At 41.7% G+C, this 27498-nt stretch overlaps 2 protein-coding genes across 3 annotated transcripts in view; one reads left to right on the forward strand and one right to left on the reverse strand.

Moving 5' to 3' along the window:
• The window catches only part of LOC139388338 (small ribosomal subunit protein mS29-like), a 21672-nt gene extending 3321 nt beyond the window's left edge, over window positions 1-18351 (forward strand). The window contains exons 2-13 of the mRNA XM_071134954.1: window positions 12708-12821; window positions 12910-13011; window positions 13110-13204; window positions 13435-13448; window positions 14852-14944; window positions 15042-15172; window positions 16616-16696; window positions 17080-17244; window positions 17400-17459; window positions 17544-17633; window positions 17844-17961; window positions 18045-18351. Coding sequence (XP_070991055.1) covers window positions 12708-12821; window positions 12910-13011; window positions 13110-13204; window positions 13435-13448; window positions 14852-14944; window positions 15042-15172; window positions 16616-16696; window positions 17080-17244; window positions 17400-17459; window positions 17544-17633; window positions 17844-17961; window positions 18045-18130 — 1149 coding nt within the window. The 3' untranslated portion in view covers window positions 18131-18351. The remainder of the gene's footprint in view (window positions 1-12707; window positions 12822-12909; window positions 13012-13109; window positions 13205-13434; window positions 13449-14851; window positions 14945-15041; window positions 15173-16615; window positions 16697-17079; window positions 17245-17399; window positions 17460-17543; window positions 17634-17843; window positions 17962-18044) is intronic.
• A 120-nt stretch (window positions 18352-18471) lies between these two features.
• LOC139388326 (B-type lectin plumieribetin-like) lies at window positions 18472-26723 on the reverse strand. 2 transcript variants are annotated; one of them, XM_071134935.1, is made up of 3 exons: window positions 26704-26723; window positions 26304-26397; window positions 18472-18949 (listed from the first exon to the last, which is right to left on the reverse strand). In XM_071134935.1, exons 2-3 carry the CDS (start codon window positions 26391-26393, stop codon window positions 18704-18706), a joined length of 336 nt encoding a protein of 111 aa, XP_070991036.1. In that variant the 5' UTR covers window positions 26394-26397; window positions 26704-26723; the 3' UTR covers window positions 18472-18703. The 2 variants fall into 2 exon arrangements, with proteins under 2 accessions (XP_070991036.1, XP_070991043.1); XM_071134942.1 differs by lacking the exon at window positions 26704-26723 and adding an exon at window positions 26681-26699.
• Between the last annotated feature and the right edge of the window lie 775 nt (window positions 26724-27498).

A 27498-nucleotide genomic window follows, 5' to 3' on the forward strand; every position in this document is an offset into this window, starting at 1 on the left:
GAAATAAAAAAAATCTAGCTCATAATCTACATCAGCAGCAGATATTCATTTAGAATGGGAAATTAATGTGTTCATGCAACAGTGCATAGAATCATATCGCATCGAACTGAATCTCAATTCGTTCTCTAATCAAACCATATCGTTTCCTACTAAAACATCATTTGTGTCTCATATCGGAGCCCATGTATCTAGTATACACTGATTGTTTAAAGAAAAACTACCAAAACTATTTCTGATCGTGAACCTGGACAATAAAAATGAAATATATTTTAAGTCCATTCAGCAGGTAACTCGATGATAAAGCTATCCATTCCTGGTGCTTTTTCTCCACGCGAATGTTTTAAAAGCATCTAATATTTATTTTTTGGTGGTGCCTGTTGAGTGATTTATTTTTCGTCTGCTGATAATTGCTTCAGGGTTGTTGAGTCTAAGGCTATAGGATTCGTCCAACTGTTTAATTCAGATTTATATCAATTTCCATAAAGCTTTTAAAATTGTCATTAATTGCGTTGTTTCTAATTAACATGAATTTGTATATTTTACAATTATAACTGGTTTAGCGTGTATTCGTTTTGTGAGATATTTACCAGGGTTATCTTCCATTAAGTAATATGCTTTATTTGAGTTTAACCTGTAGTTGTTGGCTCTCTTCAAAAGTAAAAGATCGTATTCCTGCGTAAATTCAGAAAATGTTATTTTCTTCTTTATCTTGTAAAGATTTATGGGCTTTCTAAGATTGTGATTTATTTATCTTGCATTTTAATTTCTAAATCAGATGTAACTTTTTGCAGAGTATGAGATTATCATTCCCCTAATGTTTAAAAAAAATGGTATTTAACTAGGCAAGTCAGAACACATTTATTTACAATGACGGCCTAGGAACAGTTGGTTAACTGCCTTGTTTGGGGGCAGAAGGACAGATTTCTTTCCTTGTCAGCTCAGGGATTCAATCTAGCAACCTTTCGGTTACTGGCCCAACGCTTTAACCACTGGGCTACTTGCCGCCCCAATGTACACCTTAAAGGCATACCAAATTATATCAGCTTTTCTCTGTCCTCTGTCTACATTTGTAATGGTAAAGATTTTAATTTACGTATTTAATACATTTCGGATCCAGAAGATGCTCGCTGATGATTCTCCTACTACAGTTGCTGTGTAGGAGAAAAAATAAAATAAGTGTATTTTTCTGTTGGTGTAATTAATCAGAATGATCATTATCTTTTTTTTTTTATCCAGTAAATTCTTGAATAGCTTTTCTTACTTAGAGAAAAAACAGATGCCTCGATCTTTAGTTTCTTGGCAATTTCTCACATGGAATAGCCTTCATTTCTCAGAATAATAATAGACTGACGAGTTTCAGAAGAAAGTTCTTTGTTGCTGGACATTTTGAGCCTGTAATCGAACCTATTTCTGATCAATTTTATGTTATTTTAATTGACAAATGTGCTTATCTTTCAAAAACAATGACATTTCTAAGTGGCCCCAAACTTTTGAAAGGTGTATATATATATATATATATATATATATATATATATATATATATAAGAGAATAAAAATAATGTTTCAAGATTAAGGTTCAGCTGAAGGCACCAGAGTTAAATCCTCTCACTTTGCCAGTAACTTTTTCTGCTACCATTAATGTCAAGCCGTCTACACATACAGTTTGATGCATAAATCCAACATATGCAACATAATTTCCAATTGAACGCTGCGTTTGCCTTGCAGCATTGCGTTGCAGAGCCAGTTGCAGTGAGTTCTGTGTGGTGCATATGTTGGATTTATCGAATGCATCAAACTGTATGCTAGATGGCTTGACGTTAATGGAAGCAGAAGGTGAATGTTGAACTTTTGTTGTACACATATCCATTAAACATTTTTTAAATATATAATTAAAGTTTGACTACATAATTTATTACACAGCATTGATTTAATGACACGGTCTGTCTGATCACAGCATGAATCGTTACATCCCTACAAAAAAACATTTCTAAGGTCAAAATAAGTTGCAGACCAGATATCTAATGTTAATATAATTGAAATGTAAGTGTTTCACTAACTATTGTACCTGAAAGATAGCTTTAAATTGTCCATTGTTGGAGAGGAGGTAGTCCTCTTTCAGCAGAATCCTCTCGGTGCTCATGTAGTTCTTACTCATGATTCTGAAAGAGAGAATTTATATTGTTTATTTGCTGCTGTTTATTAATTATAGTAAACACCCACACAAACAGGAAGGAGCAAAACACATTTAGACAAAAGGAAGAGAGAGGAAATGTCCTAGCCCTTTTATAATGAGAATGGATAATTCCAGTTCTAAATGACAAATGTAAAAAACAACTAAATAATACACAAAAGTAATAGAAATGCATCTCATTAAGACCTAATTTAACTGGCTATTCCCTGTACATAAATTAAAAAAACACACGTTAAAATAGGAGTTACCTCAAATTCTTAAATGAACTTACAAGTATTTAGGAGCAGTAGATTGAAGAGGCAGTTGTGCGGTGATGAAGCAGCTCTGGCCTTATATCCCTGCTCAGGTGAAGGGGGTGGAGTAATAAGGATGAGGAAATGGGTGGTGTCCACTGTACATTCAATTTGACCAAATGCGGCTGAAATGTACATGATAGATACAATGACCAGTGGTGGAAAAAGTACCCAAATGTCATTTGAGTAAAAGGAAAGAAACCTTAATAAAAGAAATGACTAAAGTAAAAGTCATCTGTTATAATCTCCACCCGGCACAGCCAGAAGAGGACTGGCCACCCCTCATAGCCTGGTTCCTCTCTAGGTTTCTTCCTAGGTTTTTTTAGGGAGTTTTTCCTAGCCACCGTGCTGCTACACCTGCATTGATGTTAATACTGTGAAAATACACAGGCACGAGGCAAAGAGCACTGCCCTGCCTACGGAAAACCATGCAGAGCTTGTGGAACTAATAATCACTTTGTAAAAGTGTGTCTCAAAAGAAAGACGGGTGAGTGAGGGCAAGATTTACTGTGTTGATGATGTCACTCAGTTTCAGAACAGTGAAAGGGACATTTACATGCATGAATCAATTGGGGCTGTACACTCGAGGGAAGAAATGGTTTGTGACACTACGATTACACAACAAGCAACGTAATGAGCTACAAAGACAAAATCAACCTGGCACCTGGCACACACCTCTTGCCCAGTGATACTAGACTAAAGCTGTACTCAGGAGAGCTTATGAGCTCTATGGGCATCTTTGTGACCGAAAGTGTAATTCGTGGACGCAAAAACAAGCTGGAGTTTGAGATTGTGAAAACCAGTCAACATTCTCTCCTCTCAGGCTCTACATGCAAACGCCTAATACCTGACATAGTATTTAGTTCAGGTTTAGGTATGTATACTGTATGATACCTGACATAGTATTTCGTTCAGGCTTAGGTATGTATACTGTATGATACCTGACATAGTATTTAGTTCAGGTTTAGGTATGTATACTGTATGATACCTGACATAGTATTTAGTTCAGGCTTAGGTATGTATACTGTATGATACCTGACATAGTATTTAGTTCAGGTTTAGGTATGTCTACTGTATGATACCTGACATAGTATTTAGTTCAGGTTTAGGTATGTATACTGTATGATACCTGACATAGTATTTAGTTCAGGTTTAGGTATGTATACTGTATGAAACCTGACATAGTATTTAGTTCAGGTTTAGGTATGTATACTGTATGATACCTGACATAGTATTTAGTTCAGGTTTAGGTATGTGTACAGTATGATACCTGACACAGTATTTAGCCCAGGTTAAGGTGTGTATACTGTATGATACCTGACATAGTATTTAGCCCAGGTTAAGGTGTGTATACTGTATGATACCTGACATAGTATTTAGTTCAGGTTTAGGTATGTATACTGTATGATACCTGACATAGTATTTAGTTCAGGTTTAGGTATGTATACTGTATGATACCTGACATAGTATTTAGTTCAGGTTTAGGTATGTGTACAGTATGATACCAAATGATCTGCACATTGTGGATAATGTCCAGCATGGACCCCTGTCCAAAGAACAACTACTCAGCAGATATGACGATGTATTCAACAGGCCCGTTGAATCAGTGCCTGGGGAGGTACACTTTGAAGTGGATGAGAGCATCACTCCAGTCCAGTGTGCTCCTCGCAATGTGTCCATTGCAATGAAAGTGGCTGTGAAGGCCCAGCTGGACAAGTATGAGGCCGATGGCCACATGACATCTGTGACTAAACCAACTGACTGGATCAGCAATATGGGCATAGTGAAAAAAACAGAGAAGCTGAGGGTCTGCATCGACCCAAAGCATCTGAACCAAGCACTGAAACGATCCCACTACATCATGCCGACACTAGAGGATGTCCTCTACAAGCTTCCCAAGGCCAGGATCTTCACCTTGGTGGATGCCCGAGATGCATTCCTTCAATGTATGCTGGACGAAGAAAGCAGCTTCATGACTACCTTCTGGACCCCCTGGGGTGGGAAACGCTGGCTCAAGCTCCCGTTTGGTGTCTCAGTGGCGCCTGAGGTATACCAACGCAAGCAGCACGAGTTACTGGCTGGGCTCAAGGGCATTGAACCCATCGCTGATGATGTCCTGATCGTAGGCTGTGGTGACACAGACGAAGAAGCAGAATGTATTTATGATGTGAAGCTCCTGGCACTGATGGAGCGCTGCCGATCAGTTAAGCTTCGCCTTGGCCAGAAGAAGCTGCAGTTCAAGGTGAAAGATGTCCACTTCCATGGTCGCATTCTCTCGGCCAAAGGCCCGAAGCCGGACCTAGACAAAGACAGAGTGATCCTCGACAAGCCAAACCCGTCTGATGCAAAAGGAGTACAGCGTCTCATCGGCTTTGCAAACTATCTTGCAAAGTTCATGCCACACCTATCAACAGTCTGTGAGCCTCTGAGCCGGTTGCTGGACAAAGACAAGTATTTCAAGTATTTGTACCTAAGTACTTTACACCACTGACAGTGACTCACCATATTCCAGAAACACAATCAACACCTCTAGTCAGGTGTTGAAAACTAGTATGAGCTATACACTATGGTGCAATGCATCAGATTATTGTTTATTAAATGTGTTAATGTGTTTGTACCTGTCCCTATTCAAATAAACCAGAAAATACCACATTCACCACTATAAAGCAGTTAAGTTCTGCCACGGTTTGAGGAAAGAAAGATAGTTGGTGAAATCCCATGTCTAGAGAATCCTGTAGTAGCCTATCAGTTTTTCTGTGATGAAAATAAATCTGTTATTGAACGTTTTCCTGCAATGGTTCCTCATTCTCAAAGTGTCACTTTCTCCTCAACGTGCCAAGGCATTACTTTAGGACTCAGGAGTGAGGAAAGGACTTGGTAAGAAAGGGCCTTAAACCTACCCTTTCTGTAACATACGCTTAAAACTAGCGTGTGTTAATTGATAGAATGCTTCAGATTGTTTATTCAATGTGTCAATGTTGGAAGAATAGGCATGACTCCCACTCACAATGGTTCTCTGGAAGGTTTTTACTCAACACCCCTCTATGGAAGTCATTAGAATTCTGTGACAAGTTAAAGGAGGATGTTTCTCAGTAATCGCCCACATTTCTTTATCATTCCATAACATCAGGAAGTAGTCAGTACCATGGAATAACTGAAGACGAGTAGGCGGCCAGTATGTTGCAATAAGCCTTAGGGAATTATTAACAGAACGGTGTTTCTGAAGAATTTATGTGTTATTCCCCACCCATCTTAAAGTGTCAATCCGCAGTTGAAACAATAACCAAACGTCTTCCCTGGCCCTGTTTTGGTAAAAAGCTGAGGGATAGGGCTGGATAAATGTAACCACTCTTAAATTTACAGACAGAGCTATGGATGCAAGGACTGACCGTCCAGGATATCAAAATGGTAAGTTATAGTGTTTGTGTACTTTTACTATGTTTACAAACATTGGAGTAAAAACAAGCTTTTATTTTGTGTTCGGATGATTGGGTATGACAGTTGTAAAATAGCACTGGAGAAGAAGGCCGTCGTGTTACGTGTCCCCAACCAATTGTGTTTTTTTTATTTGCGTTGTTTTTAACTTGTTTTTTTACTTATAATGTACATAATGTTGCCGCTACCGTCTCTTATGATCGAAAATAACTTCTGGACATCAGGACTGTGATTACTCACCACAGACTGGCAGAATCCTTTTTTTCCTTTAATGAGTCTGACGAGCACAATGCAAACGATATACTGCTTTCTCAGGAACAGAAAACGTTTGACCTCTGTCATTGCCAACAAAGGGTATATAACAAAGTATTGAGATAAACTTTTGTTTTTGACCAAATACTTATGTTTGGTCCTCCTTTTCCTGAAGTCCACAATCATCTCTTTAGTCTTGGTTACGTTGAGAGATAGGTTGTTATTCTGGCACCACCCGGCCAGGTCTCTGACCTCCTCCCTATAGGCTGTCTCGTTGTTGTCGGGGATCAGGCCTACCACTGTTGTGATGTCTGCAAACTTGATAATGGTGTTGGAGTCGTGCCTGGCCACGCAGTCGTGGGTGAACAGGGAGTACAGGAGGGGACTGAGCACGCACCCCTGAGGGGCTCGTGTTGAGGATCAGTGTGGCAGATGTCGTTACCTCCCTTTACCTCCTGGGGGCGGCCCGTCAGGAAGTCCAGGATCCAGTTGCAGAGGGAGGTGTTTAGTCCCAAGGTCCTTCGCTTATTGATGAGCTCTGAAGGCACTATGGCGTTGAATGCTGAGCTATAGTCAATGAATAGCATTCTCACATACAGTGGGGCAAAAAAGTATTTAGTCAGCCACCAATTGTGCAAGTTCTCCCACTTAAAAATATGAGAGAGGCCTGTAATTTTCTTCATATGTACACTTCAACTATGACAGACAAAATTAGAAGAAAAAATACAGAAAATCACATTGTAGGATTTTTAATGAATTTATTTGCAAATTATGGTGGAAAATAAGTATTTGGTCAATAACAAAAGTTTATCTCAATACTTTGTTATATACCCTTTGTTGGCAATGACAGAGGTCAAACGTTTTCTGTAAGTCTTCACAAGGTTTTCACACACTGTTGCTGGTATTTTGGCCCATTCCTCCATGCAGATCTCCTCTAGAGCAGTGATGTTTTGGGATTGTTGCTGGGCAACACGGACTTTCAACTCCCTCCAAAGATTTTCTATGGGGTTGAGATCTGGAGACTGGTTAGGCCACTCCAGGACCTTGAAATGCTTCTTACGAAGCCACTCCTTCGTTACCCGGTGGTGTGTTTGGGATCATTGTCATGCTGAAAGACCCAGCCACGTTTCATCTTCAATGCCCTTGCTGATGGAAGGAGGTTTTCCCTCAATATCTCACGATACATGGCCCCATTCATTCTTTCCTTTACACAGATCAGTCGTCCTGGTCCCTTTGCGGAAAAACAGCCCCAAAGCATGATGTTTCCACCCCCATGCTTCACAGTAGGTATGGTGTTCTTTGGAAGCAACTCAGCATTCTTTGTCCTCCAAACACGACGAGTTGAGTTTTTACCAAAAAGTTATATTTTGGTTTCATCTGACCATAGGACATTCTCCCAATCTTCTTCTGGATCATCCAAATGCACTCTAGCAAACTTCAGACGGGTCTGGACATGTACTGGCTTAAGCAGGGGGACACGTCTGGCACTGCAGGATTTGAGTCCCTGTCGGCGTAGTGTGTTACTGATTGTAGGCTTTGTTACTTTGGTCCCAGCTCTCTGCAGGTCATTCACTAGGTCCCCCCGTGTGGTTCTGGGATTTTTGCTCACCGTTCTTGTGATCATTTTGACCCCACGGGGTGAGATCTTGCGTGGAGCCCCAGATCGGGGGAGATTATCAGTGGTCTTGTATGTCTTCCATTTCCTAATAACTGCTCCCACAGTTGATTTCTTCAAACCAAGCTGCTTACCTATTGCAGATTCAGTCTTCCCAGCCTGGTGCAGGTCTACAATTTTGTTTCTGGTGTCCTTTGACAGCTCTTTGGTCTTGGCCATAGTGGAGTTTGGAGTGTGAGTGTTTGAGGTTGTGGACAGGTGTCTTTTTATACTGATAACAAGTTCAAACAGGTTCCATTAATACAGGTAACGAGTGGAGAACAGAGGAGCCTCTTAAAGAAGAAGTTACAGGTCTGTGAGAGCCAGAAATCTTGCTTGTTTGTAGGTGACCAAATACTTATTTTCCACCATCATTTGCAAATAAATTCATTAAAAATTCTACAATGTTTTCTGGATTTTTTTTTCTAATTTTGTCTGTCATAGTTGAAGTGTACCTATGATGAACATTACAGGCCTCTCATCTTTTTATTAAGTGGGAGAACTTGCACAATTGGTGGCTGACTAAATACTTTTTTAGCCTCACTGTATGAGATGAGTAATGTAGGGTATGTAAACATGATATTAAGTAGCATTGTTTAAAGTGGTTAGTGATATATTTTACATCAATTTCCATTATTAAAGTGGCTGTAGTTGAGTCAGTGTGTTGGCAGCAGCCACTCAATGTTAGTGGTGGCTGTTTAACAGTCTGATGGCCTTGAAATAGAAGCTGTTTTTCAGTCTCTCGGTCCCTGCTTTGATGCACCTGTACTGACCTCGCCTTCTGGATGATAGCGGGGTGAACAGGCAGTGGCTCGGTTGGTTGTTGTCCTTGATGATCTTTATGGCCTTCCTGTGACATCGGGTGGTTTAGGTGTCCTGGAGGGCAGGTAGTTTGCCCCCGGTGATGCGTTGTGCAGACCTCACTACCCACTGGAGAGCCTTATGGTTGTGGGCGGAGCAGTTGCCGTACCAGGCGGTGATACAGCCCGACAGGATGCTCTCGATTGTGCATCTGTAGAAGTTTGTGAGTGCTTTTGGTGACAAGCCGAATTTCTTCAGCCTCCTGAGGTTGAAGAGGCGCCTTCTTCACGACGCTGTCTGTGTGGGTGGACCAATTCAGTTTGTCCGTGATGTGTACGCCGAGGAACTTAACTTACTAACCTCTCCACTACTGTCCCGTCGATGTGGATAGGGGGGTGTTCCCTCTGCTATTTCCTGAAGTCCACAATCATCTCCTTTGTTTTGTTGACGTTGAGTGTGAGGTTATTTTCCTGACACCACACTCCGAGGGCCCTCACCTCCTACCTGTAGGCCGTCTCGTCGTTGTTGGTAATCAAGCATACCACTGTAGTGTCGTCCGCAAACTTGATGATTGAGTTGGAGGCGTGCATGGCCACACAGTCGTGGGTGAACAGGGAGTACAGGAGAGGTCTCAGAGCGCACCCTTGTGGGGCCCCAGTGTTGAGGATCAGCGGGGTGGAGATGTTACCTACCCTCACCACCTGGGGGTGGCCCGTCAGGAAGTCCAGTACCCAGTTGCGCAGGGTCTCGAGCTTGATGACGAGTTTGGAGGGTACTATGGTGTTAAATGCTGAGCTATAGTCGATGAACAGCATTCTCACATAGGTATTCCTCTTGTCCAGATGGGTTAGGGCAGTGTGCAGTGTGGTTGCGATTGCGTCGTCTCTGGACCTATTTGGGCGGTAAGCAAATTGGAGTGGGTCTAGGGTGTCAGGTAGGGTGGAGGTGATATGGTCCTTGACTAGTCTCTCAAAGCACTTCATGATGACGGAACTGAGTCGTTTAGCTCAGTTACCTTAGTTTTCTTGGGAACAGGGACAATGGTGGCCCTCTTGAAGCATGTGGGAACAGCAGACTGGGATAAGGATTGATTGAATATGTCCGTAAACACACCAGCCAACTGGTCTGCGCATGCTCTGAGGACGTGGCTGGGGATGCCGTCTGGTCCTGCAGCCTTGCGAGGGTTAACACGTTTAATGTTTAACTCACATCGGCTGCAGTGAAGAAGATTCCGCAGGTTTTGGTTGCGGGCCGTGTCAGTAGCACTGTATTGTCCTCAAAGCGGGCAAAAAAGTTATTTAGTCTGTCTGGGAGCAAGACATCCTGGTCTGCGACGGGGCTGGTTTTCTTTTTGTAATCCGTGATTGACTGTAGACCCTGCCACATACCTCTTGTGTCTGAGCCGTTGAATTGCGACTCTACTTTGACTCTATACTGGCGCTTAGCTTGTTTGATTGCCTTGTGGAGGGAATAGCTACACTGTTTGTATTCGGTCATGTTTCCGGTCACCTTGCAATGGTTAAAAGCAGTGGTTCGCACTTTCAGTTTCACGCGAATACTGCCATCAATCCACGGTTTCTTTTTTGGGAATGTTTTAATCGTTGCTATGGGTACGACATCGTCAATGCACTTTCTAATGAACTCGCTCACCGAATCAGCGTATTCGTCAATGTTGTTGTTGAACGCAATACGGAACATATCCCAATCCACGTGATCGAAGCAGTCTTGAAGCGTGGAATCAGATTGGTCGGACCAGTGTTGAACAGACCTGAGCGCGGGAGCTTCTTGTTTTAGTTTCTGTCTGTAGGCAGGGAGCAACAAAATGGAGTCGTGGTCAGCTTTTCCGAAAGGAGGGCGGGGGAGGGCCTTATATGCGTTGCGGAAGTTAGAATAACAATGATCCAGGGTTTTACCAGCCTTGGTTGCGCAATCGATATGCTGATACAATTTAGGGAGTCTTTTCAGATTAGCCTTGTTAAAATCCCCAGCTACAATGAATGCAGCCTCAGGATATGTGGTTTCCAGTTTGTATAGAGTCAAATAAAGTTTGTTCAGGGCCATCGATGTGTCTGCTTGGGGGGGAATATATACGGCTGTGATTATAATCGAAGAGAATTCCCTTGGTAGGTAATGCGGTCGACATTTGATTGTGAGGAATTCTAAGTCAGGTGAACAGAAGGACTTGAGTTCCTGTATGTTGTTATGATCACACCACGTCTCGTTAATCATAAGGCATACCCCCCCGCCCCTCTTCTTACCAGAAAGATGCTTGTTTCTATCGGCGCGATGTCTGAAGAAACCAGCTAGGTTCACCGACTCCGTTAGCGTCTCTCGAGTGAGCCATGTTTCCGTGAAGCAAAGAACGTTAGTCTCTGATGTCTCTCTGGAATGCTACCCTTGCTCGGATTTCATCAACCTTGTTGTCAAGAGACTGGACATTGGCGAGTAGTATGCTAGGGAGTGGTGCGTGATGTGCCCGTTTCCGGAGCCTGACCAGAAGACCGCCTCGTTTGCCTCTTTTACGACGTCGTTGTTTTGGGTCGCCGGCTGGCATCCAATCCATTGTCCTGGGTGGAAGGCAGAACACAGGATACGCTTCGGGAAAGTCATATTCCTGGTTGTAATGATGGTGAGTTGCTCTTATATTTAGTAGTTCCTCCCGACTGTATGTAATAAAACCTAAAATTACCTGGGGTACCAATGTAAGAAATAACACGTAAAAAAAAAAATACTGCATAGTTTCCTAGGAACGCGAAGCAAGGCGGCCATCTCTGTCGGCACCGGTAAAGCACCGCCTTATCTCAGCTCACTGGTCACCATAGCAGCACCCACCCATAGCACGCGCTCCAGCAGGTATATCTCACTGGTCATCCCCAAAGCTAATTCCTCCTTTGGCCGCCTTTCCTTACAATTCTCTGCTGCCAATGACTGGAATGAACTGCAAAAATCACTGAAGCTGGAGACCCATATCTCCCTCACTAACTTTAAGCACCAGCTATCAGAGCAGATCACTGCACCTGTATATAGCCCATCTGTAAATAGCCCATCCAACTACCTCATCCCCCATACTGTTATTTATTTTGCTCCTTTGTACCCCAGTATCTCTACTTGCACACTCATTTTCTGCACATTTATCACTCCAGTGTTTAATTGCTATATTGTAATTATTTCTCCACTATAGCCTATTTTTTGCCTTACCTCCCTTATCCTACCTCATTTGCACACACTGTATATATACTTTTTTCTATTGTATTATTGACTGCATGTTTGTTTATTCCATGTATAACTCTGTTGTTTGTGTCGCACTGCTTGGCTTTATCTTGGCCAGGTCGCAGTTGAAAATGAGAACTTCTTCTCAGCTAGCCTATCTGTTTAAATAAAGGTGAAATAAAAATGTTAAAAACAATATACAGCAGTGGAGGCCGCTGAGGGGAGGCCGGTTCATAATAATGACTGGAAAGGAGCTAATGGAATGGCATTAAACACATGGAAACCATGTTTTATTTATTTGATACCATTGATTCCGCTCCAGCCATTACCACGAGCCTGTCCTCCCCAATTAAGGTGCCACCATCCTCCTGTGGTGTACAGTATGTGTATATTTTGCATTTGTTAAATTATTTTGATGTGATCTAAAAGTAAAGGGCTTTATTTTTCTAGTATCACATTTGAGAATCGTTTGGCGTTTAGATGGTTTTGGCTGCCAGAGCCAGTCTACCTCTGAAAATAACAGAAGGTCCTTGGACCTTAAGGAGTAACGGGGAGGTTAGGCTCCTTAAGAGGACATCTTGAGCTAGTGCTAGCTATGAATATTTATTAACATTTAAGATGCATTGGGATGTCAGTTTCCATGTGATCAATGCATTTTGAAAAGTCAGCGCTACATATACAGTACATGTCTTTCTGGAGATGCCTTTCTGGTACTAGTAAAAATGTATTTTATGCTTCACCACTGTACTGTAGTTCATTCTAACGGTCCTAAATTCTAGAACACTGCTGTGCTTAGGCGTACACGTTTTGCACTATGATAGACGCTCTACACCTGCCTCTTACCTGTGGAATGTGATGATGTCACGGACAGGTAGCGCAGGTGCGGCCGCTCCATGGCAGTGGGTGTGGCCAGCAGCAGGAGGCGGTTGGCATGGAGATGAGACCGGAGACATTCTCCATCTTCAGAACACAGGAGAACGACCCAGTAGGTGGAATAATCAACCACACTTTATTCTGTAGCATGTGGTAATAAGTGTGGAGGGTACTGATGTTTCCTCTCCCTCTGTCCCCAGGCCTGTCAGTCAGAACAGCACCTAGGGCAGTACTACACTGTGCCCCCCTCCCACTTCCACACTGTCTTCCCCCATGGCCTGCCTCCACGATACCAACAACAGGTATTGTGTGTGTGTGTGTGTGTGTGTGTGTGTGTGTGTGTGTGTGTGTGTGTGTGTGTGTGTGTGTGTGTTACAGTATGACTGACTGTCTGTACCAGGTGAAGACGTTTAACGAGGGCTGTGTGATGGTGAGGCAGCCTGCTCTGGAGCTGATATCTCACCTGAAGCGAGCTGACTACAGCAAGCCCAACCTGCCCAACTCTGTATCCTACCCTACCTAATATACCTGATCACACCTCAGTGTACCTTTACACATTTCATATACAGTCATGGCCAAAACATTTGAGAATGACACAGATATTAATTTCCACAAAGTTTGCTGCTTCAGTGTCTTTAGATATTTTGTCAGATGTTACTATGGAATACTGAAGTATAATTACAAGCATTTCATAAGTGACAATTACCAGAAGTTGATGCAGAGAGTCAATATTTGCAGTGTTGACCCTTCTTTTTCAAGACCTCTGCAATCTGCCCTGGCTTGCTGTCAATTAACTTCTGGGCCACATCCATCCTGACAGCCCATTCTTGCATAATCAATGCTTGGAATTTGTCAGAATTTGTGGGGTTTTGTTTGTCCACCTGCCTCTTGAGGATTGACCACAAGTTCTCAATGGGATTAAGGTCTGGGGAGTTTCCTGGCAATGGACCTAAAATATCTATGTTTTGTTCCCTGAGCCACTTAGTTATCACTTTTGCCTTGTGGCAAGGTGCTCCATCATGCTGGAAAAGGCATTGTTCTTCACCAAACAGTTCCTGGGTGGTTGGCATAAGTTGCTCTCTGAGGATGTGTTGGTACCATTCTTTATTCATGGCTGTGTTCTTAGGCAAAATTGTGAGTGAGCTCACTCCCTTGGCTGAGAAGCAACCCCACACATGAATGGTCTCAGGATGCTTTACTGTTGGCATGACACAGGACTGATGGTAGCGCTCACCTTGTCTTCTCCGGACAAGCTTTTTTCCGGATGTCCCAAACAATTGGAAAGGGGATTCATCAGAGAAAATGACTTTACCCCAGTCCTCAGCAGTCCAAGCCCTGTACCTTTTGCAGAATATCAGTCTGTCCATGATGTTTTTCCTGAAGAGAAGTGGCTTCTTTGCTGCCCTTCTTGACACCAGGCCATCCTCCAAAAGTCTTCGCCTCACTGTGCGTGCAGATGCACACACGCCTGCTGCCATTCCTGAGCAAGCTCTGTACTGGTGGTGCCCCGATCCCGCAGCTGAATCAACTTTAGGAGATGGTCCGGGCGCTTGCTGGACTTTCTTGGGTGCCCAGACGCCTTCTTCACAACAATTGAACCGCTCTCCTTGAAGTTCTTGATGATCCGATAAATGGTTGATTTAGGTTCAATCTTACTGGCAGCAATATCCTTGCCTGTGAAGCCCTTTTTGTGCAAAGCAATGATGACGGAACGTGTTTCCTTGCAGGTAAGCATCTGTTATTTGAACTCAATCAACATAACAGAGTGATCTCCAGCCTTGTCCTCATCAACACTCACACCTGTGTTAACGAGAGAATCACTAACATGATGTCAGCTGGTCCTTTTGTGGCAGGGCTGAAATGCAGTGGAAATGTTTTTTGGGGGATTCAGTTAATTTGCATGGCAAAGAGGGACTTTGCAATTAATTGCAGTTCATCTGATCACTCTTCATAACATTCTGGAGTATATGCAAATTGCCATCATACAAACTGAGGCAGCAAACTTTGTGGAAATGAATGTGTCATTCTCAAAACTTTTGGCCACGACTGTACACACAGTCATCCCCGTACCTCTCTATGACCTGTGTTGTCTACCTGTATTGTGTTGAATTATGTTGGTGTTGACCTTGACTGGTTGTGTAGATGGGGTGAAGGGCAGTGGGAAGACCATGTCTCTCTGTCATACTGTCCACTACTGCTCCACACAGGGATGGCTAGTACTACACATACCAGATGGTGAGTAACACACACACACCCTGACGTGGCATACACACAGACACACAAAATAATGATGATGATAATAATGATTATGATAATAATCTCCTCTCTATAGCCCACCTGTGGGTGAAGAACTGTAAGGAGCTGTTGCCCTCCTCCTACCACACCTCCCGCTTTGACCAGCCAATACAGGCCTCCAACTGGCTACGCAACTTCAGAACCACCAATGAACACTTCCTCTCCAAGGTAGCCCCTCCTCCTCAGATAGATAGTGGGCGCCAGGTACAGTGCCTGTCAAAAGTTTGGACACACGGTGTGCAAAACTGTCAAGGCTTTGCACACCGTACAAACCCAAAAAGCTGTAATCACTTTTTGGGTTACTACATGATTCCATATGTTATTACATAGTTTTGATATCTTCACTATTATTCTACAATGTGGAAAATAGTAAAAGAAAGAAAGAAAGAAAAACCCTGGAATGAGTAGGTGTGTCCAAACCTTTGACTGGCACTGTATGTGTTGCCTGTAGGAACAAATCTAGGATCAGTTTATCATCCCCTAATCCTAACTTTAGAAGTAAGATACAGTGCCTTCAGAAACTATTCACACACCTAGACTTTTTCCACATTTTGTTGTTACAAAGCCGGATTAAAATGTATTTAATTGTTGTTTTCTGTCAACGATCTACACAAGTTCTCAAAGTGGAAGAAACATGTTATTTTTTTAATTCATGGGAAATAAAAAAAGTAATATTTTGATTTGAGTTAATACATGTCAATCACATTTGGCAGCAATTACAGCTGTGAGTCTTTCTGGGTAAGTCTCAGAGCTTTGCATACCTGGATTGTACAATATTTGCCTATTCTTTAAAAAAAAAAATTAACTAGGCCACTCAGAAACATTCAATGTCATCTGGGTAAGCAATTCCAGTGTATATTTGGCTTTGTTTGTTTCCCAGTGTCGGTTTCTTTTTATCCTAAAAAAAAACTCCAGTGGCCTTGCCGATGACAAGTATACCCATAACATGATGCAGCCACCACCACTCTTGAAAATATGACATGATACTCAGTGATGTGTTTGTTGTGTTGGATTTACCCAAAAGATAACGCTTTGTATTCAGGACAAAAAGTTAATTTCATACCACATTTTTTTCAGTACTACTTTAGTGCCTTATTGCAAACAGGATGGCTTCCTTCTTTTCACTATCAATTATGTTAGTATTGTGAAATAACTACTATGTTGATCCATCCTCCATTATCTCCTATCACAGCCTTTAAACTCAAACTTGATTTAAATCACGATTCGCCTCATGGTGAAATCCCTGAGCGGTTCCTGCCTCTCCGGAAACTACGTTAGGATTGCCACCTGTATCGTTGTGGGTTTACTTTTACACTTTGGATGGTGCATCAATAATAGCTCCACCATACTCAAAGGGATATTCAATGTCTGTTTTATTTGTATATTTACCCAACTACCAATAGGTCCCCTTTGTGAACCATAGGAAAAGCTCCCTGGCCTTTGGTTGAATCTGTGCTTGAAATTCATTGTTTGACTTAGGAACCTTACTGATAATTGTGTGTGTGGGGTACAGGGATGTCATTTTAAATACTATTGCACACAGTTGTTAAGCATATTTTTACTCCTTGAGGCATCCTGTATTTGTGACTGTGTCTCCCCTTGTTGTTTTAGATCAAGTTGAGGCAGCGGTACGTGTGGACTAAGAGAGAGAGCACTGAGGAGGGACGGCCACTAGGGGAGCTGGTGGACATGGTGAGTCGAGTGTCAACGTGCCCTTTATTAAGGCGTCAGCATCCTTCAGTTTGGCCGAACTTGGCTAGGCGAACTGAATGAGTGTGCTCGCATGCTCCCTTAAAAGACCTTCACTTGAAAAATGAGAAAGTGTTAATAGTGCTGTTTGTCCATTTTTAAGATGCCGAAGTCAGAATTAATCTAAAATAACTTAATAAAAAATGTGCATGAAAACAAGTAATCTCTTGTTGAATGACAACAAAGACTTTATTGCAGAATCCCTACTGTTTTCATGTGGACACCTTGCGTCTGGGCTCCAGTTCTGAAACATAATTGGTTCAGTGCACTTCTCTTAAGAATCTCATACCACGTATCATTGTTAAGCTGTGTTTTTTTCACCCCAGGGAGTGTCTCGTGTGAAGAGCAGCAGTGATGTGGTGGGGGCAGTTCTAAAGGAGCTGAGGCTACAGGCTGGGGGGACAGAGGGGGGCTTCAGGCTGGCTGTGGCTGTTGATGGAGTCAACGGTCTCTGGGGAAGGACCACGCTCAAGAAGGAGGACAAGAGCCCTGTACTAATACACCTATACATTCATTCACCTCACTGTGGATCTATAAAAAAAGTTGATTTCTATTGCTTCCATTTTTGCCTTTGTAATTTCTGTGTAAAGATTGCTTACTTGACTGACCTTTCTCTCCCCTGTCACTTTTCCCTCCCCTCTGCCAGGTGGCTCCAGAGGAGTTGACATTGGTTCATAACTTGAGGAAGATGATCAACAATGACTGGGTGAGAACTGCATGGTGGTTATCCTCTGTGTAATAGACATTAGACAATTGTGATTTACACCTCTGTTCCTCTCTCTCTCCTCAGTGTGGAGGGGCGGTCATCGCCACGCTGTCTCAGACAGGATCTCTCTACGCTCCAAGCTCTGCCTACCTGCCCCAGGAGCTGCTGGGAGAGGTCAGTGGTCATGATTACACCCTGGTTAATGTTGTTGTATGTCCAGTCCAAAAACTACCTCTAACCCTTGGTGTCTATTGATCTGGGCTAACAAGGGAATGATGTAGATGTTTTTGGACAAGACCCTTCTGATGTGTTTATTTGACTGATGATGCATATAGAAACAGAAGTTCACATATTAAAAACATCTATCCTCTGTTCCTCCTACAGGAGGGCTTTGACAGCATGGACCCATTTATCCCAGTACCAGTCTCCCTCTACAGTGAGAAGGAGTTTGAGAGCTGTTACCTCTACTACCTGGACCACCACTGGCTACAACACCCACACAGTAAGAGATATTCACTTTCACCACTGTTTGTGATGGTTTAGATTATGACATGTTGAACTGATTGAGAGATTTCTCTCTATAAGGTCAGACAGAGGAAGGGAAGAAAGAACTCATGTTCCTCAGCAACAGAAACCCTTCTGTACTGGAGAGACTGTGTGCCTTCCTGTAACATCACACATGGGCCCACACCCTCCCACTCACCCATAGAGATAGCCCTCTGGTGCTGCCTATGCGACATCAAGGCCACTAGCATTCTCTATGGGACAAACGCCAATACAGACTCACACAACTGCAACGTTATAATCCATGTATATGTGTCCCTCCATAAATTATTCTGTTGTGATGCATGATAGTGTCTTTCATAATAAAAATATACATGAAAAAGTCAAATCTCATGTTCTCTTTTATATGAGCCAATACAGCTATTTTCTTCATGAAAAGTTAGTGATGTTTGTCTTTTGAATATAGAGTACCTGACACAATGCACAGAATTACAACACAAATGACTACTTTAAGTCAATACAGTTTTATTTGACCAAATCAAAGGGTTAAAGCCTCAAGGCTTTTGAATACAGTTTAGTGGTAGATGTAGACAGGTATGGTCAAGTGAAGATGTTACTCTGCCTCATTACTAGTGTCCTCACGAGAGCACCAGACCACATTTCTGGGACTGTAGAGCATCAGGGCACCTTCGTCAGGGAGGGTGAGGTGACCTCTTTGTGCATTGTTGGGCCGGTCGATGTTACGATGTCCAGATCACCACTCGGTCTCTGTAGAGCTCCAGGGTACCTTTGTCAGTGAGGGTGAGGTGGCCTCTTTGTGTATTGTTGCAACGGGCGGTGTTACTTGACCAAATGGGATGGTCCTGTGTGGTGTAGATGACCAGGTTGCCATCCTGTTGGAGGATGAGCCTCTGAGCATCTTTGTTCACAGTGTTTGATGCCCAGACAACCCGACCCCAACCGTAGAGCACAAAGTTGCCATCGGTCTGCAAAGAGAAAATTAATTTTCATATAAACATGTTAGACAAAGATGACCTCTGTACTGCTGTGCATTCCTTTCATCCACTTTTAAATGATTACTTAAAGTTTAGGGTGAAAAATATTTCCCAAATTATTTTTCAATATTCGCGGCAAGTGTTCGTCAGCTAAATCAAAATATTAGGGGTGTGCATTTATTCCATTCGATACGTATCTAGATACTTGGTCTGCGATATGATACAGGAATTATACGTTTTCATTTGAAACAATTCGATGCGGTTTGATTAGAGAATGAATCAATGCGATTTGGTTTGATGCACTAAGATTTTCATTTCCCATTCTAAATTAAAATCTGCAATTCGTAACATATCAATCAGAATGTATAATGGGCATCCACAAATGAATACACACATTAGGAAACGTAACATATCAATGGTGACCCGTCATTGAGGGCAGAGCCTATTTTGTATGTTTTTTGGCATTAATACGTGTCACATATCAGTTTGCAAACAATGTAAAAACATTACAATTTTAAAAAGTGAATAAATCCGCATACAAACATGGTCTCTTTTTTGCTTTCTTGAGTAAGGCAGCTTCAAAATGCAGGTGTTTCAGCATAGTTCATTGCTTTCTGTGGTGGTGGGACAGCCATTGGAAAATACAGAGCTTAGGGGTTGGTAATGTATTCTAGTTGTGCAGTGATTGGCTCAATGTTCTGTCACTCATTGGGACACCACATAACTGCAAAATATACACCGAGACCTCAAATTCAAGTCCCATGGGTGCTGCCATAGTTACATTAGAAGTGCCCATCCAAGAAGGCTCAAGGTCGTTGGCCACAGATAAATTGTTAAATCACGTTATATCTACCGTAGATTTGATTGGACTGATCATGTCAACATCATACTTTCAAAATTTTAGCTAGCAAGCAGTCATCTTCATGAATCACGGTGACAGTCTGCTGGCAAATCCTTTTCATTCCTTGTCATATGAAGAGAAATTATAGATAAAATGTATTGCTGCTCATCGACCATAAACATTACACAAGTTGGAAAATGCAAATTCAACAATGAGTGGTTTGGAAAGAATCAGTGGCTAACTGCAAGCATTGCAAAGCAATCACTAGCCTGCTATTCAGTGGAGAGGGTATTTGGTCCAAGTCTGGGTTTAAGGGTCTCTATTCCAAGCTTAAAAGGATAAACATTCAACACCATGGGCCAGAAAAGTTTGAATACATTGGCCATGCTGTCAATCCAGCATGCCTTCTGCCGCATTCAAAACAACTGGAAACTTGGAAATCTCAGACTTTAATGAGTTCAAGACAACAGGGAAATCTGGGGAAAAAAACACGCTCAGACTGGGAAAATACATTTTTGAACGGTCATTCAACTCTGAATTCAAAGTTGTGAACTCGGGCCTCTTTCTAGAGCTCCGACCTGAAGATCACTGACGTCATGATTCAACCTTGTTTCCCCCCCCCCCCCCCCCCCCCCGAGTTCCCAATTGTCTTGAAAGCACCATAAATCCAGGAAATGCCAGACTGATGAAAAATTTGCCCACAAGGACCGCCGCGCCACCCTTCCTGTTCAAGTGAGCACGGCACAACAAGGGGAGTCCAAAAATGGCTTGTTTGTAGCTGCATAAATGATGTAATATGACAGGGAGATATGTATACTGTAGCTAAGAAAGTACTACTACGTGTATTTTGTGTAGTAAGCTGTTAGTAGCCCATGTGCCTCACCCTAATAATTTGGTCCCTTCCCCCCTACTGTTCTGACTTGGTGGTGCCCATGTAGCCTATTTTAGAGTAATGTAATCATTGAATATTGTAAGAGCTTTCATTGTCTGCTTATATGCCCCCTTTATCCTATGGTACTGACTTGGTGTACAGGGAGAATGCTGTAAGAACGGCCCATGTTCTGAATTCTGTCGCTGTACATCTCAAAAGTGCTGAACAAATAGCTATATTGACTGCGTCCGCTCATTAATGTTGTACTCTAAATTACAGATTGCCTCTTATCTGCTCGTTGTCCCCTTATGCCATAGTTTGTACAACTCAATCATCAGTAGAAACCACATTTGTTTAAGCAAGTCAGCCATATCAGCTATGTTTTTTTAAAGGGCAGTAAATGAGGATGAATTAACCGTGTCGCTGCCAGACAAGACTCCACTGATAGCAAGGTGTTGCAGTGATAATGATTTACGCAATTGGACTGAAAAGAAAGCTCCGCTGCTGGGACAGCTTTATGTAGGCCCTAACAGTTTGTGGGCACCATTTGTCACCATTGTAGTGCAATTTGTGTATTGCTTAGTGTTGTATTGGCATTGCTGTCATGCATCTAAAACATTTTATTTTGTTCACCCACCAAGATTTACATGCTAAAATCGCCACTGCATATCCATACAAAATGCAGTGTCTTGGATTTACTTACAGAATAATACGAAATGCTCGGAGACCACATTGAGTGGGGTGGTAGATGCCTAGTCTCTATTATTGCTCAGTTCAGGTGCCTATATATACATACATAATTTACACGCACACACACACACACACACACAGAACCCAGGTCCTGCGTGTCCCCAGGCACTCATTTGTTGACTTCGAAAAAGCCTTGGTTTCATGCATGTTATCAGAAGCCGCCTCCCTACATTTGTTTTACTCACTGCTTTAGCACACTCCACCAACCCTGATGTCCTTGCCGTGTCTGAATTCTGAGATTTCCATACCAAACTACAACATTTTCCATCAAGATAGAACTGCCAAAGGGGGAGGAGTTGCAATCTACTGCAGAGATAGCTTGCAAAGTTCTGTCATACTTTCCAGGTCTACGCCCAAACAGTTTGAACTTCTAATTCTAAAAATGAATCCCTCCAGAATTAAGTCTCTCACTGTTGCCGCCTGTTATAGACCCCCCTCAACTCCCAGCTGTGCCCTGGACACCATATGTGAATTGATTGCCCCTCATCTTCAAAGTTTGTTCTGTTAGGTGACCTAAACTGGGAAATGCTTAACATCCCAGCAGTCCTACAATCTAAGCTAGATGCCCTCAATCTCACAAATTATCAAGGAACCCACTAGGTACAACCCTAAATCCAAAAACATGGGCACCCTCATAGACATTATCCTGACCAACTTGCCCTCCAAATACACCTCTGCTGTTTTCAATCAGGATCTCAGCTATCACTGCCTCATTGCCTGTATCCGCTATGGGTCCACAGTCAAATGACCACCCCTCATCACTGTCAAACGCTCCCTAAAACACTTCTACGAGCAGGCCTTTCTAATCGACCTGGCCAAGGTATCCTGGAAGGATATTGACCTCATCCCGTCAGTCGAGGATGCCTGGTCGTTCTTTAAAAGTAATTTCCTCACCATCTTAAATAAGCATGCCCCTTTCAAAAAAATGTAGAACTCCAGACCTGACTGCCCTCGACCAGCACAAAAACATCCTGTGGCGGACTGCACTAGCATCGAATAGTCCCCGCAATATGCAACTGTTCAGGGAAGTCAGGAACCAATACACGCAGTCAGTCAGGAAAGCAAAGGCTAGCTTTTTCAAACAGAAACTCCAAAATGTTTTGGGACACTGTAAAGTCCATGGAAAACGAGAGCACCTCCTCCCAGCTGCCCACTGCACTGAGGCTAGGTAACACGGTCACCACCGATAAATCCATGATAATCGAAAATTTCAATAAGCATTTCTCTACAGCTGGCCACGCTTTCCTCCTGGCTACCAGCTCCGCAACCCCCGCAGCTACTTGCCCGAGCCTCCCCAGCTTGTCCTTCACCCAAATCCAGATAACAGATGTTCTGAAAGAGCTGCTAAACCTGGACCCGTACAAATCAGCTGGGCTAGACAATCTGGACCCTCTTTCTAAAATGGTCTGCCGCCATTGTTGCAACCCCTATTACCAGTCTGTTTAACCACTCTTTCGTATCGCCTAAGATCCCTAAATATTGGAAAGCTGCCGTGGTCCTCCCCCTCTTCAAAGGAGGTGACACTCTAGACCAAAACTGTTATAGACCTATATCCATCCTGCCCTGCCTGTTGTCCGGAACTCTGGCAGTCTCTATGGGGGTGCCACAGGGTTCAATTCTCGGGCCGACTCTTTTCTCTGTATATATCAACGATGTCGCTCTTGCTGCGGGTGATTCCCTGATCCACCTCTACGCAGACGACACCATTCTGTATACATCTGGCCCTTCTTTGGACACTTAACTAACCTCCAAACGAGCTTCAATGCCATTCAACACTCCTTCCGTGGCCTCCAACTGCTCTTAAACGCTAGTAAAACAAAATGCATGCTTTTCAAACGTTCGCTGCCCGCACCCACCCGCACGACTAGCATCACTACTCTGGACGGTTCTGACTTAGGAATTTGTAGTTGTCCACATTCTAGGTGTGTGGCTAGACTGTAAACTCTCCATCCAGACTTATATCAAACATCTCCAATCTAAAATGAAATCTAGAATCAGCTTTATATTTCGCAACAAAGCCGCCTTCACTCACACCGCCAAACTTACCCTCGTAAAACTGACTATCCAATACTCCTGTCAGCAAACTGGATGCAGTCTATCACAGTGCCATCCGTTTTGTTACCAAGGCCCCATATACCACCCACCACTGCAACCTGTATGCTCTAATAATCTGTTAATCTGTTAAATTGTAATTACTTTGCTACTATGGCCTATTTATTGCCTTAACTCCTCACGCCATTTGCATACACTGTATATAGACTTTTTTTTCTACTGTGTTATTGAGTCTATGCTTGTTTATTCCATGTGTAACTCTTTATCTTGGCCAGGTCGCAGTTGTAAATGAGATAGTTCTGTGACGACCCTCCCACTCTGTCTGCCGTATTCTCTCTTTGTTGTTCCCTTATTAGGATGCTGGTGGGCGGAGTTGGGAGGGTCGTCAGCTACATGGGAAACACCTGGGCCCAGGTGTTTCCCAGGATAAATACACCACTTCCCCATTCATGGAGGAGACTCTCTCAATGCAGACACTATGATAGGTTTTTTTGTTGTGTTTCTTGGTGGTTTTTGGTTGTTTGCTTTAGCACCTTTCAAAACCCTGCATTATCACATTCATGCATGCAAAACACTCACTTACACTACTGATTACTGATTACACACACCATTGTATATTTTCCTTAGTTGCTTTAGTTAATAAATATATATTTTGTTACTCCTTATCTCCACGTTGTCTCCCTTTTGTTACGGGCTTTGAGCCGGTTCGTGACAGTTCTAAACTAGCCTACCTGGTTAAATAAAGGTGAAATAAAAACATCTATCTCATGATCTACATCAGCAGCAGATATTCATTTAGAATGGGAAATTAATGTGTTCATGCAACAGTGCATAGAATCATATCGCATCGAACTGAATCTCAATTCATTCTCTAATCAAACCATATCGTTTCCTACTAAAACATCATTTGTGTCTCATATCGGAGCCCATGTATCTAGTATACACTGATTGTTTAAAGAAAAACTACCAAAACTATTTCTGATCGTGAACCTGGACAATAAAAATGAAATATATTTTAAGTCCATTCAGCAGGTAACTCGATGATAAAGCTATCCATTCCTGGTGCTTTTTCTCCACGCGAATGTTTTAAAAGCATCTAATATTTATTTTTTGGTGGTGCCTGTTGAGTGATTTATTTTTCGTCTGCTGATAATTGCTTCAGGGTTGTTGAGTCTAAGGCTATAGGATTCGTCCAACTGTTTAATTCGGATTTATATCAATTTCCATAAATCTTTTAAAATTGTCATTAATTGCGTTGTTTCTAATTAACATGAATTTGTATATTTTACAATTATAACTGGTTATATTTTAGGGTTGTATTCGTTTTGTGAGATATTTACCAGGGTTATCTTCCATTAAGTAATATGCTTTATTTGAGTTTAACCTGTAGTTGTTGGCTCTCTTCAAAAGTAAAAGATCGTATTCCTGCGTAAATTCAGAAAATGTTATTTTCTTCTTTATCTTGTAAAGATTTGTTATGGGCTTTCTAAGATTGTGATTTATTTATCTTGCATTTTCATTTCTAAATCAGATGTAACTTTTTGCAGAGTATGAGATTATCATTCCCCTAATGTTTAAAAAAATGGTATTTAACTAGGCAAGTCAGAACACATTCTTATTTACAATGACGGCCTAGGAACAGTTGGTTAACTGCCTTGTTTGGGGGCAGAAGGACAGATTTCTTTCCTTGTCAGTTCAGGGATTCAATCTAGCAACCTTTCGGTTACTGGCCCAACGCTTTAACCACTGGGCTACTTGCCGCACCAATGTACACCTTAAAGGCATACTAAATTATATCAGCTTTTCTCTGTCCTCTGTCTACATTTGTAATGGTAAATATTTTAATTTACGTATTTAATACTTTTCGGATCCAGAAGATGCTCGCTGATGATTCTCCTACTACAGTTGCTGTGTAGGAGAAAAAATAAAATAAGTGTATTTTTCTGTTGGTGTAATTAATCAGAATGATCATTATCTTTTTTTTTATCCAGTAAATTGTTGAATGCATTTTTGGAGAGAAAGAAATGTAGTCAATTCTTGAATAGCTTTTCTTACTTAGAGAAAAAACAGATGCCTCGATCTTTAGTTTCTTGGCAATTTCTCACATGGAATAGCCTTCATTTCTCAGAATAATAATAGACTGACGAGTTTCAGAAGAAAGTTCTTTGTTGCTGGTCATTTTGAGCCTGTAATCGAACCTATTTCTGATCAATTTGATGTTATTTTAATTGACAAGAAATGTGCTTATCTTTCAAAAACAATGACATTTCTAAGTGGCCCCAAACTTTTGAACGTTTTTTATATATATTAGAGAATAAAAATAATGTTTCAAGATTAAGGTTCAGCTGAAGGCACCAGAGTTAAATCCTCTCACTTTACCAGTAACTTTTTCTGCTACCATTGATGTCAAGCCGTCTACACATACAGTTTGATGCATACGTTAGATAAATCCAACATATGCAACATAATTTCCAATTGAACGCTACGTTTGCCTTGCAGCATTGCGTTGCAGAGCCAGTTGCAGTGAGTTCTGTATGGTGCATATGTTGGATTTATCGAATGCATCAAACTGTATGCTAGATGGCTTGACGTTAATGGAAGCAGAAGGTGAATGTTGAACTTTTGTTGTACGCATATCCATTAAACATTTTTTAAATATAATTAAAGTTTGACTACATAATTTATTACACAGCATTGATTTAATGACTCTGTCTGATCACAGCTTGAATCGTTACATCCCTACAAAAAAAATTCTAAGGTCAAAATAAGTTGCAGACCAGATATCTAATGTTAATATAAATTAAATGTAAGTGTTTCACTAACTATTGTACCTGAAAGATAGCTTTAAATTGCCCATTGTTGGAGAGGAGGTAGTCCCCTTTCAGCAGAATCCTCTCGGTGCTCATGTAGTTCATACTCATGATTCTGAAAGAGAGAATTTATATTGTTTATTCGCTGCAGTTTATTATAGTAAACACCCACACAAACAGGAAGGAGCAAAACACATTTAGACAAAAGGAAGAAAGAGAGAAAATGTGCCTAAACTAGGCCTTTTATAATGAGAATGTATCATTTCAGTTCTAAATGACAAATGTAAAAAACAACTAAATAATACACAAAAGTAATAGAAATCATCTCATTAAGACCTAATTTAACTGGCCATTCCATGTACATAAATGAAAAAAACACACATTAAAATAGGAGTTACCTCAAATTCTTAAATGAACTTACAAGTATTTAGGAGCAGTAGATTGAAGAGGCAGTTGTGCGGTGATGAAGCAGCTCTGGCCTTATATCCCTGCTCAGGTGAAGGGGGTGGAGTAATAAGGATGAGGAAATGGGTGGTGTCCACTGTACATTCAATTTGACCAAATGCGGCTGAAATGTACATGATAGATACAATGACCAGTGGTGGAAAAAGTACCCAAATGTCATTTGAGTAAAAGGAAAGAAACCTTAATAAAAGAAATGACTAAAGTAAAAGTAAAAGTCACCCAGTAAAATTATATTTGAGTAAAAAAACAAATACATATATATATATTTGGTTTTAAATATACTTAAGTATCAAAAGTAAAAGTTGAATAATTGAATAATTTCAAATTCCTTATATTAAGCAGACCACACTGCACCATTTTATATTAAAAAAAAATATATATTTACAAATAGCCAGGGGCACGCTCAAACACGAATACATAATTTACAAACAAAGCTAGGGTTTAGTGAGTCCGCTAGATCAGAGGCAGTAGAAATGACCAGGATGATTGTTACGGAGTGTAATTGATAGGTAATCGACTAGACGGACGGTTTCCTGGACTCCGTGTGTAGGGATTTGTACAATGCTTGAACAAGGCTATTGAACTTGACATTGGTGTCTGTCTTCATTCCTTTATCCAACATTTCGTACTGAAACATGGTATCAGAAGTGTCTTGAAAACCACACGTCTGTTATTTCTGTAGCTAAGTACAGTATTGGCGCGGTTACGTCCCATATGCGAACACACGCCGTTTCCTACTGCTAGTCACAAC

This window comes from Oncorhynchus clarkii, chromosome 3, assembly GCF_045791955.1.
Source record: "Oncorhynchus clarkii lewisi isolate Uvic-CL-2024 chromosome 3, UVic_Ocla_1.0, whole genome shotgun sequence".
Lineage (NCBI taxonomy): Eukaryota > Metazoa > Chordata > Actinopteri > Salmoniformes > Salmonidae > Oncorhynchus > Oncorhynchus clarkii.

Excerpts from the sequence above, each read along its gene's own strand:
- LOC139388326 (XM_071134935.1), bottom strand. The coding sequence starts at position 26,393 with ATGAGTATGAACTACATGAGCACCGAGAGGATTCTGCTGAAAGGGGAC. Across the intron at positions 18,950-26,303 it reads AATTTAAAGCTATCTTTCAG|ACCGATGGCAACTTTGTGCT; the intron begins GTACAATAGTTA and ends TTCTCTTTGCAG.